The sequence below is a fragment of the Dryobates pubescens genome, chromosome 1 (assembly GCF_014839835.1).
Source record: "Dryobates pubescens isolate bDryPub1 chromosome 1, bDryPub1.pri, whole genome shotgun sequence".
NCBI classification, from domain to species: Eukaryota; Metazoa; Chordata; class Aves; order Piciformes; family Picidae; genus Dryobates; species Dryobates pubescens.
The window spans coordinates 65,974,172-65,994,002 of NC_071612.1; the positions used below are offsets into that span (position 1 = coordinate 65,974,172).

General features: G+C 39.9%; 1 protein-coding gene across 1 annotated transcript; it reads right to left on the minus strand.

The window, feature by feature from the left end:
* Nucleotides 1-1,955: 1,955 nt before the first annotated feature.
* Nucleotides 1,956-10,905, minus strand: CHDH (choline dehydrogenase). The gene is made up of 7 exons (XM_054167731.1): nt 9,983-10,905; nt 9,387-9,538; nt 5,416-5,545; nt 5,109-5,243; nt 3,859-4,001; nt 2,908-3,010; nt 1,956-2,374 (listed from the first exon to the last, which is right to left on the minus strand). Exons 1-7 carry the CDS (start codon nt 10,734-10,736, stop codon nt 1,956-1,958), a joined length of 1,836 nt encoding a protein of 611 aa, XP_054023706.1. The 5' UTR covers nt 10,737-10,905.
* Between the last annotated feature and the right edge of the window lie 8,926 nt (nt 10,906-19,831).

The window sequence follows — 19,831 nt, forward strand, 5'->3', positions numbered from 1 at the left end:
AGGGTAGTTCTGTGCCTGTTCAGTAGTAAGTTATGTAATTCAGTGGCTAATTAGTCTGCTGCAGTTGTGTAATTACAATTCCCATGTTGCATGGCTAGAGTGGAAACCCAGGTTGAACATCTGCAAATTCAGGAACTTCAGTGTTCCGTTTTTCCAAATTGCTTCCCCTCTCAGCGACACAGGACTGTGGTCTCACCTGCGTATATTACTTTACTCTAACCATCCTAATAGTCTGTACTCAAAATGACATTAAGATACCTACTGAATGCCGTTAAATGCAAGTTTTAAAAGCACAGGTGCTGAATAAAAACTGTCACAGAAAGGTACAGCATACACAGCTCATAACACATTTTATGCTTTCCTCAAACCCACAGCTACATCAAATGAGTTGTCTTAGCACAGCTAATCGATTTCCTGGGACTCACATTATACTGGAATGAGGAGAATAATAATATTTTATCACATACATAGAAAGGCTACTTTTGGAGCAGAGTTCACTGCTATCATCTTCTGTCTCCAGAGTTGTTGCTTGTCTTAATTCATTAGAGTATCTGCATAAAGTCCTTTCTCTCAGTTAGCAGCAGGGCCTTCAACCATTGTCTTAGAGCAAGCAGCACCACATAGAAGTACCTGCCTTAAACATCTGCAGTTGTTCCTCTAGCCAACATCTGAGTCAGCAAGTTTTTTTACCATCTGCTCAAATGGTATTCCATTTTTTTCTGTTTACTGCAAGACCTGAGCACTCTGACGCTACAGAAGCTTTTACTTTGTAATGACAGCTGCTTAGTCAGAAGTTAATTTTGAATACTTAATAAATCCAAACAATTAAATAAGTTCAGTTTCTTTATATTGTTGGGGTTTTTTAAATCAAAACAGAAAGCAGCCATGAAAGATCATATCTTGCTTTACAAATCTGAAGAAAAGAAAGCAAAGATTTAAGCCCTAACTGTAGCACTGAATAAATCACTTGCTTTCTGATCAAAAAAGATCACTTCCCACATCATCCATATCTGGCCTTATGCAGTTATTTTGAGTAGCTTGGCTGTATTTTGTTAACAAATTTCAGTGATAGTGACCAGAATCTTTGCTGGGAAACACCTTTCTCAAACCATTAAGTTAGAGCTAAGCTTCGTAACTTTGAAGGACTTTATAGTAAGTGCAAACCTCTTACTGTACTAAAGTAGTACACCAAAATCAGCTTAAACTGTGAATGAAATTCTGCTAAGCTCCTTGGGAAAAAAAAAAATCAAGGAGAAATTCCCCTTTTCCAGTATTGTTTTATAAATATCAGCTTCTGTTCGGCATTGTTTAGAAAAGTAAGTTTCTGATAAAAACAATGTACTTCTTTCTGAATACTATACAGTTAAGACTTCCGAGAATGGTGAAGTGAGGATTTGTAAATTGCATATTCCTTTCTAAAACCCACACTTGACAGATTCCAAACTTGCAGGTTCTTCCCTCTCCTATGAATTCTGATACAAACTACCTTGGCCTGTGAATGCAAAACTGCATAGATGCTTACATTTACTTAACCATTTGTTGCAGGATGTGTGGACTCCTGGCTAGCTATTATCCTGGCTAAAACTCACAGCAGCTAAAATCCTTCCTGCAAATAGCAAGACATACCATCATGATTTTCAAAATAGCATGCATTAATCTCTCCCATTCCTCATGCAATTGCACAGTATTTCTGGCTTACTCACACAAACTGTCTTGACATTTACAAACAGCTTCTCTTCAACAAAAAAATTGAATGATATCATAAAAGGCAATTTTTAACCAAAATAAGCAACTTAAGCCAAGTAATTAAATATGAATAGGTTGTCTGATATAAGCTAATGGTTCAAATTCCTAGTTAATTCAACAACAGGATCTGTGTTTTGCATGGTATTAACTTGGTTAACATATCCTGTACAAGATACTGATGAAAGATGTAAAAGAATGAGAACATTTGTTTATCTCTGTGTTTCTAAGGTCTTGGGCTTATATACAGGAACATTTTTCTCCTCCAGAGATGGGAGGCCCTTAATTATATCTGCAGCTTTCTCTGCTATCATAATCGTTGGGGCATTCAAATTTCCAGTAACAACACTGGGCATTATTGAAGCATCTACTACTCTCAAGTTTTCAACGCCAATTACTTTTGTTTCAGGATCAACTACAGCAGTGCTGTCGGAAGGCTGACCCATTTTACAGGTGCAGGATGGATGATAAGCACTATCAGCCTTCTGCCTTACGAAAGCATCTATTTCTTTGTCAGACTGAACATGGTTTCCTGGCTGAATTTCAGGCCCACGGAAATTTTCAAAAGCCTTCTGAGCAAAGATCTCTCTGGTCAGCTTGATGCACTGGCGGAACTCCCAAATATCTCTTTCTGTATGGAGAGAACATAAGAAAACTGTAAGTACACCCTCAATTTAGTAATAGATAGAGAATGCATAACAGCAAAAAACAGCACCAAAGAAAGGCTGGAAGGAGATTCTCTCACTTACTGCTGGAAACCATAATAAAGCAGGTGTTTACATTCACTGTGAACAAAACTGTCACATATATAGCCCAGTCCCAAAAGTCCTATAGGTGAGCTATGAAGAATTACTATTTCACTATATTCACTGCCTAGCCAAGCACACTAGTCTCCGCCCAAAGGAAATGAGAGCCATTCCTTCACATGCAGAGGAGGGGTTGAAATTGACAGTGTGATGCAGCAAACACTAACAGGGAGTTCTTTTTGGTTTATACAGTGTTTGCATAATGGCCTCTTTTGATACTAATTGACTTTTATAAATAAGGAATAACTAACAATGAACCAACCAGCACTTCTGAACTGGTGTGGAATAGGTATGAAAACCTGCTACTGAAACTGGGAAGAAATGAGTTGACAGCAGAGCAAGGAGAGGCTGCATTTACCTGTTGACATGTAGTTAGGCTCAATGATAGGATGGTCATTTGGATCCATACTCTTCAGCTTTAGCCAGCCCACACTTGTGCTCCTCATGGGTCCCACGTGGACCTGCAACACCCATAGCCCTGATACAATCCCCCCAGACATATTTCCAGATTCAGTATAATTTTTTTGCTTGCTTTCTTGGTTGGTTGGGTTTTTTTTCCAGTTTGACAGTCTTTGCAGATCAAGCAAATCTAAATGTTACAGGTAGGGGAGATAATGGAAAATGCCCTTGATTTTTCCATTTTATATCAATTTCTTGCAAATATGATATTCCATAAGAAAAGAATATACCTGTCTTACTAGCTCACAGATGCTCTTTTAGTTTAAAATAGAACCATTCCAATTTAGCAGTATCAGAGCATTCTCATAATCAAATCAGCAAGCAGAACAAATCAGTATCATCACTTAAATAAATTATATTAGCAAGAAGAGACGTGTGCATGCAGTGACTGTTCCTCAGCAGTACCAGAGACTTTTGGTTTAAGATTGTAGTCCAAAATGAGGCTCGGATTTGTGCCAGTGAATAAATTAGCAGCCTCACACATTCTTGCTTAAACCTCTGTCTAAACTGCAGTGGAACAAGAAACACCTTAGTTTAGTTTTGTACAGCATCTAGCAGGATGATGTCCTAATCAATAGCATTGTGGCACTTCAGTAGTGCAGATACTTAAACAGTAGTTCAGTGCTTGCCTGCTTTCCCAGGGATCAAAGTAACATAATTTTGGTAGCAGTATCAAATAACAAACTCATGTATTTTCCTAATGTAGGTGGTTAAGGCAGCTCTTTTGTCTTATAATGAACAAAGGTGGCTTTTTTCTGTATATGGCCAAATTATCAATATTACAGCAGAGCATAAGCTTCCTTGCTAATTCTGAAGAACATATTGCAGTAATGTTCTATAGCAAACTCACCTGGTAAGCTTCCATTGTGGAAGCAACCCGGCCATGATCAATCACCTGAGAAGGGAGAAAGTGGAACTGAATGTCAGGGTGAGGAACCCCTGGTTCACTTCGAATAAAACCACCAGATTCTAAGTGGGCAGTGGCTCCCTCACCTAGAGAGCAGAAATAGAAGAGGAAATGCCATTAAAAGACCTCAGAAAAGCAAGAAAACTACTTCTTTACCCTTGGTTTCACTACCATCAGTAATATGTGTATATATATATATATATATATATACATACAGAGTGATAACTGCAAATCCCTTATGAATAGCTTAAAATTTCAGCACTATGCAGCACTTTCATCTGCTTTTAAATCACTAGATAAATGTAAATAGGCATAACTTTGGAAATCCCACTTATCTGAGAGCAGTATGTCTCTGTACCTGGCAGGCTCAGAGTTTAACTCCAGGGGCACTTTTGGTTCCAGGATCCTAACAGGTGAGGAGGGAACTAGTTGCAGCATCCTGATATTACTGCACTGCATGTGCCATGACATGCAGTGTAGTTATTCCATTGGTCACATGTAAATAGGCAGAACCATGCACAGTACCTGCCCTGAAGAGGAAAGCTGAAGAGTCTGCAATCTCCGTTATATTATGTTAATTTCACATTGTTTAAAGCTGTAAGTCAGTGCTCAATATTCACTTGCATGGCAAAAAGTGTAAATTGTCAGGTACTAAGAAAATAATTCAGTGAGTAATTTAGGCTCAACTTTGGCCAAACCATTTTACTCATTTCAGATGAGTACTTTTACAGATTCTTTTTAAGGTATAGCTGAATTACTGCAAGACAAGTGTGTCACTGCAACAATTCTGGGGCAATTATTCAGAAAACTTATTTCTGCTCAGCTTAATTCAGTTATTGGTATCCATTTCAAATACAGGTTTCTTTTCCTTCCTTTTTTACAGTGGCTTTTCTCAGTAGCACCAAGATTTTTAGATTTTTTTCTTAAATTTGTAGATTTTTTTCCCCCCTTAGAATAAGATACAAATACGTTAAAAACCATATCCTGTTACCTGGGATAATAGCTTTAAAATATTCTGATTTGGAAGGGGGGGATTAATAAATCATTCCAGTCTATGTGCAAGCTTAAGTCATTTCCCAGAACATGAACAAAATTGTGTATGAAGGCTCCCAGGCTTTTTAAAATCATGGATAAAAGGCTGGAATAACTCTAAATCAATTAATGGTAGAATGATTGCATTCTCTGTGTCATACCTGTAAACTTCCAAAGCCATTCTAGACCAATCTTCAGCATGTTAACTGGCTTTTGTGCATTATACAGAGTAATAGGTTTGGTGCACTTCTGTTGGACATATACCTCTAAATGATCTTGAAGGTTCTGCCCTACTCCTGGGGGGGGGGGAGTAGAAAGGGGGAGGAGGGATAAGAAAGGGGGGGAAAAAAAAGTTATTTCGCACAGGAAAATGATTCAGACAACTGGATTTCATGGATTAATTTCATTTAGTGGTCTTTGAAATGCATCCACAGGAAGATACAAGGTTAAAAGAAATAAGAAAATTACCAGGAAGATGGCAAACAACAGGAATCCCCAATTTTTTTAGATCATCTGCATTGCCAATCCCAGACAACATAAGCAGCTGTGGAGAATTTATGGCCCCTCCACTTAAAATAACTTCTTTACTGGCAAAAGCCTGGAAGGAAATGAACACAAAAGTCCTAACATTATTAAACCTGAACTGAATGCAAGAAACATGTCAATAGCTTCTATTCAGACATGCTATTCTGATCCAGATTAGATCAGATTAGACCATTCCTTCACATTTTTCTCATTCTAAATTTATTCCTGTTTTGCCAGAAGTTCCTGCAGAGAGAAATGATCGGTCTTTTGCTTAGATAATTTCTGTATTTATTCTTACATTTACAGTCTGTTCTAACTCTTATGTCACCCAAGCATTCTTATCAGCCAGTGCCATGGCTCCCAATAAACTCCTGTACTACTTGCCAGGAAAAAAAAAAGTACCTGTGGCATTTGAATCAGTCAGCTAAGTGTCTCTTCCATTTTCAGTAACAGTTTGTAAACTAAAACTGAACAATACCTTCCTAAGGAAGACTTTGAATTCAGAGACAAACCAGCTCAAAAATTATCACAAGCTTATTTTCTTAATTCAGCCACGCTGAATGTTTGGTTTCTTAGCCCATTGTAGTCCTCAGAAGCCCCTCAACCACTAAAACACTAATGAGGAAATTCTGACTGTAAGTTTCTGTGTAATTCTGTTTGCTTGCAGCATTTTCATCAAACAGTTTGGGTCTGAGCTCTGGTGGTCATGATACAGGTTACTGTATCCTATTTCTCCATCTTTCGCTTGGTTTTCTGTGCATTTTCTAGAACCATCTCTGCAAGTATTTTGGACACATCTTTCCAAGGATTTCTGCCCCAGAATACTGTCATTTAGCAATACCAAGAGCCTGCTGCGTCATTTGTACCTGGGGCTACTTCTTCCCAGTTACCACATCTCTTAAAGTTAGAATCAGCACCACCCCCTATTAGTGTTTTTCGCTGTTAAAAGGGAAAACTCCATGGAGTAAAAAACCATACTGGTACCCTCCTCCTTTTCCCTCTGCTCTTTAGAGGAGGATGATATGAGTTAACCTTGCTCAGACTATCCCTTTTTGTTCCAATGAGATGGCTCATGAACAACCCCCCCCCACCCCCTCCCTAGTCACATTAAGTTACTGAAACAGAAGATATCCTTTTGTATGCACACTGCGTTACAAACTGAACAGTAACTCTTACGTGTCAGAAGTAAAAGACTCAAGATTCACCTCTCCTTAAGAAAGAACAACTGCACCACAGAAGAAACAAAAGGTAAGCAACAATTTATGTTTATTGCAAACTGCAGTGCTAAGCTAGTCTGATGTTTGAAAGCAATACACATTTGCAAGAGTAATACCATACTATAACGTTTATCTGTTAATTCTAATAGATCAGCATGTCTAGAGAGGAAAAAATAGATGAAGCACACAGTTATGTCCCTGAACTTCCTCTCATTAGCAAGCAAAGCCCACAAGGCTTCAAGGAAACATACCTGGTGTTTGCCCACCTACATTCTCCACTTTCATAGATTAAGGTGTTATCAAGCAGCTTGTTTTTATTTTAGATGAAGCATTTAGCTCCTAAAGCAACATCTAAAAAGTGCTGTTTTTTTCTTGCAATACAGTGAAGTGTTAACAGATTAGCATGGAGGTCACGTTAACTGTGGAGATCCTGCCCTTTTTGAGTGCACAGCTGCACAGAAGGATGGTGCATGTCATTTTTACTAGTAAGAAGATATGCTTTGATAAATTGTTAGCATACTTTTTATCTGATACTGCTGACAGATAGCCAGTGCTGACATGTTTTGTTATTGTTTTGTTCTGGGCAATCACTAGTATGTTAAGACTAATATATGGTGCATCTGTGACTTCTGAATCACCAAGTAGATCTGTATTTTGCATGTGATACAAATATAACATTCCTATTTTCTACGGTACACACAGAACTGGTGCCAGTAGCTCCAGGTAGCACCATAGTTATTCCCAGCCCACACACAATCTTTAATTGTGCCTAAAGCTAACATGCAGAGGAAAAACTAACTTTGAAACACTTTTGCATGGGTTAGTCTATGACACATTAAAATATTCTTCCATGTAAATGCACATTTCTGCTTGATTCTGAACTCAGAAACTCCAAGTTTGCTTGGCCTGCCTTACCTACTTTTGTCAGATGGCTTAGTGAAGTCCTGGGAACCCTCTGGAAACCCAGTACTTACTGAAATAACAGGTTTTGGTCACATTTTAACTTCACTGATGACTGACGTAAAAGAGATCCTGCCTAAAACAGCCTGCAGAAACAGAAGTGTTTCATCTTGATATTCATAATGTAACAGGCATAAAATTTTCCAGAAAGTAAAAGCTGACAAGTCTGGCAGTTTTGATGCTGGGGGGCAAAAAATGCAAGGGAAATGCTTAGAGATGTACTTTTTATGACACAGACTATAAATATATATATATATGTGTGTGTGTGTATAATTCATACATGTATTAATATGTATGAAAATTTTGCAGGTAAAGTGGTCCCGTGTTCAGAAAGTCTTTGGTCATATGTAATTAGCTTTCCATGACTTTCTTCAACAAAATTAATCTTGATAATGGCACAAGAACAGTAAGTAGAGATGCTTTTCTCACAGACATTAAATAGCTCCTTAAGTCAATTAAATTGTCTGCAACTCATGTTATTGTTACCAGCCCACTTAGAAAACAACAGGTTTGTTCTGTGCATTGGAAAATGGAGCAACAGTTTAATTATATTGCATTTTAGCATTTAGCAGGTGGTGCCACAGAACACTTGTTTGTTGAGTCTTGTAAGCCTTACTGAGCTCAAACCATCAAAATTTGTACTCCTTAGGAGATTACTATTACACTTTTTAAATTGATTTATAATTGTTTGTGATGAAATACCTTAAATTATTAACATACAAATCCCTTTAGGCAATTGCCAAGTTACATAACTCCGTAATCAGCTGTAACAGCAATGAGTTAAGGGAAATGAGAATGGTTTAGGTCTTCTAGAAATGGATGGATTGAAAGCTGCATAAAATGAACTGTTTATCCACAGAGTTAAGTTGAAATGGCAGTTCGCAAGTTTCCTACCAGGTGACTACATGTTCAGTGGGAGTTGGACTGTGACTGGAAAATATCCATTCCACAGACAAACAGAAGGCATGCTTCATCAGCATATTTCATTGCTACTGTTCCAAAACTGAATGCATAACAGCACAGTAGAAGTGAATGCCTCATTATCCCTTAAGACAATCAGACTGCATTATCTATGATTTTCCTATGCCTGAACAGCATTTTCTCTGTCATTCCTGTAGGTATTGGAAGGCAGCTATAAGGTTTCCCTTCTCCAGGCTGAGCAACCCCAGCTCCCTCAGCCTGTCCTCATAGCAGAGGTGCTCCAGCCCTTCATTCATCCTCATGGCCCTCCTGTGGATTTGCTCTGACAGCTCTATCACCCTCGTATGATGGGGACACCAGAACTGGCCGCAGTATTCAAGGTGAGGTCTCAAAAGAGCAGAGTAAAAGGGAAGAATCACCTCTCTTGCCCTGCTGGCCACACTCCTCTTGGTGTAGCCCAGGATATGGTTTGCCTTCTGGGCTGCAAGAGCACACTACTGGCTCATGTTGATTGCACTATAAATTCCAGACAGAAACCCTACGCAACATTCTTGCATAACATCAAGTTATGGCTTGTCCCCTCAGTACTGAGAGGAGGAAATATAACAGAGACATTAATCTCTAAATCGATACATATTAAATACAGACCTACTGTGGAATAGCTGCCAAGGAATTATATACTGGAAGAGACAACAATAACCTCTGAAAAGCAGACCTTTTGCATAGTGAAGTGCTACTTTTAATAGAAGTTTGAGGTTAAAAAAAAAAATTTGCTTTGACTCATACCTTTCATGCCAGAAAGTAAAAATCTCTTACCTTTTTCCTTTGACCATTTTTCACATATTCAACACCAATGGATTTTGTTCCTCGAAACAAGATTTTTGTTACAAGTGTCTTCTCTGAAACTGACAAATTTGGGCGTGATATGGCCGGGTGAAGGTAAGCACTAGCTGTGCTCCATCTTTGACCTAAAACGTATATTTCCATTAAGCATCAAACCAGTCATGCTCAATATTCTTCAAGATTTTGGCCAATAACTATCAGGGTGTTTACAGAGAGAAAACCTTCACAGAGTTTATAAAGTTTAAAGCAAAGGTGACTTGATACAATAGCTAAAGATTTCATTTCAACATAACAAAATTTACCATGACATTCTGAACATCTACTCTCCTTTCCAAATTTAACTATGGCTCAAAATTTGTCAATGCATTTTTTCATGAAATATTCATCAGGCTGTTAGCAAGCTGCTGCAAAATGAACAGGGTGTAAATACAGAGTGCCATAGCTGTTCAGTAACCTAAACAACCACATAACATTCAGAGCAGATTATATGTCCACATTCCAAAATTCTTTCAGAGGTATCACTGGTCGTCCAGAAATACAAGTTACGTAAGGACCCCTTTATGATTTACCTTGGTGTATAGTCATGTCCATCCAGCCAAATCCTTCTTGCTGATAACCATTCATGTCATCTGTGAAGGGATACCCAGCTTGCTGGGTTGCCTCCAGGAATGCACAATGAAGAGGATGGTTTGTTTTCCCTCTTGACACACTCAGGGGTCCATTTCCACCTCTATACTGATCTGGCCCCAGTTCATGTGACTGTGCCTTCTTAAAATAGGGCAAGCAATGTTCATAGTCCCATCCTGTAGCCCCTTCCCTGCTCCATCGATTATAATCTTCTGCATGTCCCCTAATGTATACCATAGCATTGAGGGAGGAGGAGCCACCCCACACTCTTCCTCGGGGCCAGTACATAATTCGGTTATCCATATGCTTTTGTGATGTTGTGTGGTAATACCAGTTATATTTCTCATCACAGAGGTTGTATGTTAATGCAGCAGGCATATGAATCTTCCACATCAGTCTTTTACTGCCTAGAAGGGTATCTTTAGGGCCTGCCTCCAAAAGTAATACAGTACTGAGAGGGTCTTCAGTCAGCCTGTTGGCTAATACACATCCTGCAGATCCAGCCCCAACAATGATATAATTGTAAGAGTTTGCCTTTTCAGAACTAAGGTGAGATGATGCATGTGAAATTTTGAATTGTTGTTCACTGGTGCCAAATATGTTCTTTAATATGCGTGCTTTAAACAGAGCTCCTGTTAGTTTGTGCATCTGCTTCACAGGACTGCAGTGCTGAACCCCTTTCACGAAGTATGACATCCTTACTGGTAAATAGCACTGTTGCACAGTTTTGAACAAAAAGCCAGTGGTTTACCCTAGAAAAACAAACAGAAGTCCTAATTAAGATGTCAGCATTAATACAGCCAGTGCATGACCTTTACAATGTCAGTAATTTTCAGATGAAACTGTATATATTACTCATTCTTACTATCCATAAGTTACCAACGATGCCAGTACACCAATAAACTCTGAAACCTGCTGGTTTATTATTATTTTAATGCAGTCTATGCATGGATTTGTTTCTGCTTCCTGAGACAGATATACAAAGCACATTTTCAAGTATTTGCCAACACCATAAAGGTTGGAAGCATTTGTTTACTTTGCAGTCTCTCTTTATCTGCCTCTAGTAGGTAAAAATTTAAGAAAACCAATTTCATAAACTTCTCTGCAGGTTTAGGACAGCCACTGACACTGCAAAGCCAATTCACAATGATGGGAATAGTGACCCATTGTACCTTTTGTCAGGCCAAATCTAGAACAACATCTCTACAAAACACATGTAAGAGTCACACTCATTTTCAGCTATCCCTAAGGCGACACCGCTGGGGTTTAAAGCATGTCTCCTAAGACCGGTTAAGAGAAAATCTGTTCATCTGCAGCTTTCTATCTTACCATTAAAACCAGATCCTGCAGGAGTGCAGTTAAAGTTAACACCACCAGATCCTTATGCTGAGTAGGAATGGCAATGGTTTTACCTTCAGAATAGGCCATGAGCCTTGCAAACAACACAGGTTTAGCTCTGCATTGCATAGAGTCTAAATGCAAGATTTTCACAGCCCATGTAAGTGTCATAGGTACGGATGCTGGTGGACAGTCTGAAGTATGTTTCTCTTGCTCTCTTGGCTTGAAAACATTCCTCTTGGTATGAAAATTATCCTTGGCTTGTAGATGGTTATTTCTTCCTTGCCTATGTCTTCTGTCTACACCTTTGCCATGGAGTCTACAGACAGCAACCTATCCAGAGAATGTTACACTGTAAAGCACTGCTCATCTGGAAGATACAAGTAAACTTTCTATTTAATCCTGTATTGTGCTTGTGAAATCTAATTTTTCAGAAATCAATTAGGTTGCTAATGCTGCTTTTCATACATTTGAGTTTCATTTTGTAATATAAGCCCTGTATTTTTAAAAAATGTCTGGGTATTTTCACTAAAAGAAAACATGCCTTAATGAATCACTTACACATAATCTACACTTTCTTAATAAAAGGTGGCACCACAGGTCTGTACCCATTTTCTCGGTTGAACTTTCCTTTCAGACCTGCCAGTAAAAAAGTTCATTGACTTACAGAAACCTTGTTATGTTTCATTTACACGGATGATACTGTTCGAGCCTCCTTACCTTTTTACTTCCTCCTTTATAAGCAACCGCCTCTGCCGGCCTGGGGCGTCAGGCTGCTGTGAACTCCCCCCGGTCTGCGGGCTGCCTGTCACCCTGTCGGGGTCCCTTACATCTGCTCACGCCCAGCCGCCCCGAGAAGGTTGGTCATGGACTTGTCCCTTCAACTGGACGGCATCCACGGGGCGCCACCTCGTTTTCTCCTGTGGTCTCACTTCGCTCTCCCGCACTCCCCGTTTTTACTCTTCACTGTCCCCAGAAACTCCCCCTAAGAGCCTCCGCAGCCCAGAACTCCGGCCCCGCTCACTCGCACGGTCTGCGCGGAAATCCACGGCGGCGCTGCCCAGAGCTGAAGATGGGGGTGGTCCCTGCGAGGCGTGGGGCCGCCGACGGGAGGGCGCGGAGCGGAGGGCGGGCTGCGGCCGCGGAGCACAGGAAAGCACCCTTTGGCCTCCGTGAAAGATGAGTCAGAACGAATTCGTGCTGTTTCGAAACCGGCCCGAGCGGCAGAGGGCCGAAGTCCGCAGCCTCAGCCGTCCAGCTAGCCCCCAGCAACTCGGTGGCCCCGCCACTGCCGGACGCCGGCCCAAGCAGAGCCCTGAGCTTAGACCATGGCCCCCCAGGAGTGGCTGGAACGGGGGCGAGCGGGGCGGAGCTGCCCGGCCCCGGCCCTGAGGCGACCTCCTGGTCCCTGTCCTGGAGCTCTTTAACTTTTTCACTCAGCCCTTAAGTGGAGCAGACAAAAGACATTGTTTTCCTTAAAGCAAAAGAGATCGACAGTGGTGACCTCTCGCTTGCTGAACCTGTGGAAGCAGTGCTCGAGGACTGCGTTTGTAAGTTGCGCTAGAATTTGCAATTCAAGGCTTTGCTTGCCATCCTTACCTGTGTAATGAGCATTTTCAGGAGAACACCTTGATTTGGAAGTGAGCAAACAGTAAAATCAATTGTCCCACGATATCAGTATGTTAAGCAACTTGTTACCTCAGCAATGATGAGCAGTCCTTTTTAGTAGTTATCACAGACAAGTGTGTGTTCAACAGAAATTCTCAACTGTATGCTACTGGGTAGGTAAAAGTACTGAAAATACTGTGGGGCCTTTGTCACATAACTACTTCTTCTATGGCTTTGTGATCTTAAGTATCTTCAGTGTATCCTACTTTAGGGCATGTTTGGTGTAGGCTAAACTACATTAAAAGGTGGTGATGGGGAGAAAATCCCATAAAATTCCTTGGAAAATGGCCAAGGATCAGTATTGTGTAAAGAGTCAGTGCAGTGCCACTGTTCTTCGGGATTGCTGGAGGAATAGGAATTCAGAACGATCATGGTAGAATAATGATGTCAAGACAACTGTTCTAAGAACGTACTTCAGACACCTTGTAATGACAACAGCCTCTACTACAATACCTTTGATACTGCTTGTAGATGGTGATTATTTTCCTGAGTCTGTCCTTATCGCTCTGCTTGGAATGTATTGGATGATTAATAATTTTTCTGGGAGAACTGCTTGTTAGTATTTTTCACTCTCTGTCAGATAAGCAGAAAATAATGTACTGTCTCTAGGTGGTTGATTATTCTTACTTAGGCACCAACCTGTGAAACTTCTGAATAATTATTCACTAATGGAAAAGACTAACTGTCCCCTGTGGAACTTTGAGTAAAAGTGTAGCTTATATAAGTGATCTTTAATTTACATGGTGATTAAGAATGCATGAAACCAACCTGATAGGTGTTTACAATATGTTTGGATATTTTCTTAGAATTTCAATGCTTTTATTCAGCAAGCAAATCAAATGACTGTAGAAGATACTAAATATGTGTAAAAATATAGAAATATATGTAAACATGCATGAAATATCAATTTAAGAACTATTCTATTTCTTTTTAGTGAATGGGGGGGGGGGGGGGGGGGGTGGAGCCTTGATGGCATAGCATCTGCTAGAGCTCTTAACCACTCTGATGACACTAATAAGAACAAAAAAAAAATCGTTTTTTTGTATCCTGTGGCGATCATAGCAATAAGTAGTGTGAGCAATCTGGTAATACAAGCTTAGAGCTTGACCTAGTGGTAGGCCATGCTTAGCATAAGTGTAGAAGTAGCTAGCAGTTTGGCAAAATAGTGCTGTGCCAGCAGCATGTAACTAAAGCAAGGTACTGGTAGCTATAAACACAGAGAATTATCTTGGAATAACAAGATGCACACGTTGATCAACAACCTCGTGTGATATTAGTAGTTTAACCAGTAACATATAACAGTAGGACATGTGGACACTTGTGGGGAACCAATGAAGCTATGCCACCTATACTCTGTGAGTCTATATAAGCTGTAGAGGTTCCTTAATTAAACGGAACAATGCTTAGATCATATTGGTCATCCGTATTGATTCCGAACTCTGTTGTCAACAGTATCCTTAAAAAATAAAAAAAGTTAATTTGCTGATTCCTTCAATTTTGATGAGTTCTGCCCATTAAATGTGGCTGAAGAGAGATTTAAAAAGTGTAGGCTGAATTGCTTGTGTGTAACCCTGACCCTCATGTGGAACAGACTCCTGAGCACCAGCCTCTAGAACTGATGATTAGGATCTTATGGAACCTGTTGTTTTATTTTCTGTCAGAGAGAAGTGGGAGAACAGGATGGATTATGCTGTATGCATTACTACAGTTGATTCATACTATGACAAAAATCTTGGAAAGACAGTAAACCAATACAGGAATTACCATCACAAAGGTTAGTGAAACTTTAGTATCACAGTATCACAGTATAACTAAGGTTGGAAGAGACCCCAAGGATCATCAAGTCCAACCTGTCTCGACAGACCTCACGACTAGACCATGGCAATACTAACTTGTATTGGCTATAATATTACATTCACATAGAAATGAACTATCAGCTCTGGACACCACTTATGTGATGCCTAGAAAGCCTTTTTGGCTTAATTTTTCAAACCTTCATCAAAGTTTGAAGTAATTGTGGAAGAGATGTGTTGAACAATTTTATCTCATTATAGAATTTCTTTCCTGTTGATTTACCTTCTCATTGGGGTAATCAGTGGTGCATATATTTCACTAACCTGCTTTTCAGAGGTTGATGACAATATGTTCTGTAATATTTTACTAGGGAAAAAAGCATAGAAACATTTATGCTTGAGTTTATAGTTCAAAGACAAGAAAATTAATTTATTATATAGAGACACTGTGACTTCTGGGGCTTGCCATTAGAAATAATAATTATCAGAGACACTGTAAATACAATCCCAACAGGGAAAAGTGACTTACTAGGTACACATTTCTCAGGCATAAAACATTACAGGAAACCAGAAAAGAACAGAATAAAGAGGAATGGACAGGTCCACGTGCTAAAATTTTGTGGTCCTAATTCTTGAAAGCAGATTACCATATATCAGGATTATCTTTGGTGTCAAAAACTTAAAGCAGAGCAAGACATTACAATTTTTTACATGACACACTACAAGAACTCTTGACTGAAGCAGACCAGAAACAAGTTCAAAGTGAGTTTGCTGTAGTGTGTATACGGATACACTAGGCTTAGTGAGCGTCCAGGATTTTCTGTAATTAAACCTGCTCCAGTTTTGGAACATCTTATTTTCTTGCAGCTAATGTTAACAACTTTTACTAATTTCTACGCTAGTTTCTACAAGAAAGTGTCCACAGCTATGAATAGCTCGAGAGAACTATAAAAGAAATGAAATGATTTTTAAATATTACTCTTCTGTTTAGCAGAGCACCAAATGTCATGAGTGTCTGTTACTGTTTAAATGTGCAAAGCAGTAGTTCTATATCTAAATCCTTAATAAAGCATTAGAACTGAGGCTGATGTTTCTCACTTGCTGTGCTTTTAAGGTTAGATAGTGGAATTTTGAGTGGAATGTTTTCAAGAGATTAATTTGATATCTGTCATCTTAAGGAAAAAAAAAATCACAAGCCCCTTTTGAAAGTCATGATAATCACATTTATTCTTCCCATTTCACATTAAGCAAGTGGCAATTAAAAACTGTCACTTTTTTCCTAGCCATTTTTTTTATGGAAAACTTTTCTTATTTTAAGCAAGGGAAGGCTTCAGGCTGGAAAAAAATTCAGTCTACAAATTTATTCCTGTTGATATTTGGCTGGTTGGATGAGGATTAAAATTACTTAATCTTCTCTTCAAAGAGGAGAACTACAGGATTTTATGAGTCTTTTAGAACTCAGGCATCTTAATTTTTCCACTTGAATTGCACATTCCCTGTATGAAGGCTATAAAATCTAACTGGAGAGAACACAGTGACTAATCTAGAAGTGCAGTGCATTCTTTCTATGTGTGACGGTTCCTTTTGTCTTTTAAATGTTTGTAAGCTACAGAGGTTTTCACAGTTCTGAGTATTGTTGCAGCACCTTAATGACAGAAGTAAAAAAATGCCTTTCAGATGAACTTCTCTGTCATGTAGTCCAATAGACATATTTAATAGTATAAAAACACTTTACAAGTTTAAATAGAGTCTACCAGCCATATATTTTAAAGTATCCAGAAGTTATGGTAAGGACAATTAGTAATAGTTGTTATGATCAGCTGCTCCAAGAGCCATTCTCCAATTCGCAGAGGAATTGTCTGCCTGGGACTCTAGTTTTCCCCCAACTCTTCTGTATTTCTACTTCCTGATGCCCAGTGTCTTATCCTTTGTTGAGATGTTGGCTCAAAAGAAGTTTTATAAAGCAGCTGAGTAATTTTAGCAGCTAAGTAGGGGCAGATCTGAGTAAATACAGGCAGAATTTTGTGCTAGTTTCAAGTATGAAAAAAGTGGAGGAGTTTTCCACATAATTGCAAGGGCTTCTCCTGTAGGTATCCCGTATTCCATGTGTTTGTTGTTTACAAATCAGTGATGCTGCCTTATGTTGAGGAATGGCTTGAATTGCAGGGACATGGTTCTATGGAACAGCTGCTTGAACAAAGTGTGTAGGCTGGACTCCATCTTGTTGTTTACTGCTCACAGTAAGCTGGTGTGCTGGTGCAGCAAGGTCACCATGGCTTTGTGGCTGTGCTTGCAGCTGTGTTAGAAGATAACAGCATGTGAAAAAAAGAACTAGTGAGAAAGGAGCTTGTGAAGTTGCACGTAGACCTAACCGCAAGGAGGCTGGATAGTATAATGTAACTGATAGCCAATGGAATAATGACATTTGTGCATATTGAGCTGAGATGCTTTATAAGCTGTGCTTTCGAACAATAAAGTTGAAGCTTGCTTATCAATCATTGATTGCTGTGAGTCTTTCCCTCACCATTCCTCGCCGTTGGATTTCTTCCTGACAAGTGGTGGCCCATACGGGGACCTGAAGGCTTAATAGGAACAGAAGAGTATCCGACGGCTGCTTCAGCAGGCTCGTGGTCTACAGCTGCTGAAGGAAGGAGGCGTACGGTGGGGCCTGAGAGCGTCGATAGGGTATTCCCTGGTTGTGCAGCGATCGACGGGCAAAGTGCGACTCAACACAGGTGTAAGGAGTTCGTACCGTGCCTGGCCAAGAATTCAATAAGAAGAATTCTGCTCGCCGTCCGGGTAAGGGCTGCAGGCTCTTGGTTCAAGGCTGCACTTAAGGAAATCCCCCGGGGGTAGGAGAGCGAAGTAGCCCTTTTAGATGTTTCCTTGAGAAACGAAGAGTAGAGAGTGTGGATTTAAAGAAGCACCCTGAAAGTTTGATACAGTCAGTGCAACACCGCACCGGTGGGTCAAAACGGCAGCCAGCAAGCAGACCAATTAGGGAAGCTTGTGGCACAGAAGAGCCTTACGGACACTGGTGTGGAAGGACGGATACCGGTGGTTATGGAAAAAGAGGTAGCGTTTTCATTACTTCATTGTTTTTTAGAAAAACAAAAGGCAGACATATCGCCCAAGATAATTCCTGGGCTTTTGCCCCATGGATCCGCTTTGGGGTATTTCCCTAGCGGAGATAGTTATTTTTGTTGGACAGAATATGGAAACAAACTGTGGGACTTGGTTATAAGTGGTGATAAAACTGCTATCAAGCTGCAAAAGCCGTGGCGAGAATGCATAATCTGTATTAAAAAATGTAAGCTAGAACAGCAAATGGCTGCTGCAGTTACAGCAACTTTGTCAGGACGAGATGCAGCCCCAGTTCTGGCTGAGTTGCAGCCGAACAATGTGGTTGAAAAGTATCGACCGATCGACCGGGGCCGCCCGCTATACATCGTACGGTGACCACACAGCGTTTACCAGCCGCCACCACTGCCGTTTGCACCCAGTGGGGAAAAAAGCCGAAAAAAGGCAGCTCAGTGTGTTCGATCCCGTTCAGCAACATCTTCCTCTGATAGCGCCAGCGAGGGCTCGAATTGGGAAGACAACACCGGCAGCACCGACAGCAGCGGCGGCCACAGCAACGGCCCCCTCCTTTCCCCCTGCCAGTGGCTTCAGCTGCGCTACTCTGCTCTGATTTAAAGCAACAGTGCTAGTTTTATCATTTCTGGTTGTAATGTCTTTCAGAGATTTGTTATTTAGAGTTTTGCTAAGTTTTTCTAATAAGAATAATGAATAGTAAGCATTTGGTATTTACAGTTACTTAGTACATAGTAATTGTAGCAAGGTAGACCTACTTAGTAATGAGTTCAAATTGTAAGATTTTCTTTTGGTTCAAACCTTCTTAGTTGTGTGCCTCAGCATTTCAAAGGAGCTCTATGTAATATAGTTAAGGTTTGTAGTAAATAGGTATTTATTTTTAAAGGTTTTCTTTAGTTAATGTGCAGAAGAATCAAGACTATGAGGAAGCAGCATTTTGAACATCGATCACAATAACTGTTATGATAATTTGGGATCAAAAGCATTGATCAGAAGAATGTACCACAGCACCATGTGAATTAGGACTGAAGATATAAGGAGCTTGTGAAGTTGCACATAGACCTAACCGCAAGGAGGCTGGATATTATAATGTAACCCTGGACTGATAGCCAATGGAATAATGACATTTGTGCATACTTAGCTGAGATGCTTTGTAAGCCGTGCTTTCCAACAATAAAGTTGAAGCTTGCTTATCAATCATTGATTGCTGTGAGTCTTTCCCTCACCATTCCTCGCCATTGGATTTGTTCCCGACAGCCTTATCCTTGGCTGCTTAGAGGATCAGCCCCTCTGTCCTTGGCTCAAGAAGCTATCAGATAATATCTAATCTTTTCTATGACATTGTACCACTGTTATAATCTGAATCTTTTTAGTTCTCATGCCTAAACCCAGCACCATCATCACCCATTTTCTGTCACGTTGTATGTTGCTGCACACTGACTCTTTTTTTTTAACAGTGTCCATTTTTCATAACTGCCCTGTTTGGATCTCACAAATCATATAGACACACTCTTCTGACTCTTACTGAGTCAATCCTACTTGTAAGCCTACAATAAGGCACCCATCTCTCTTTAGCCATGTTGACAGTAGAGGAAAAATAGAAGTCATTCTCTAACAAATTTCCATCAGATGTACTCAAAAAATACCCTTATATGACCAGATTATATATAATCATGAGGGCTAAAAATAGGTATTAGATATACATGTGTGCACGCAAGGCATGATGTGTTGTTGAACTCATTATAGGAAGTATGTTCAGACTTCTGTGCCTAATTACTTGAATCTTGGCATGCTGACCACATGGAGCATGGACCCAATTTGCTGTTTTTTCATAAGGATGCTACTAATTGATGGCACAAATAAGCATACAGTGGAAAATCTGAGCTTTAGGGTTTGTTT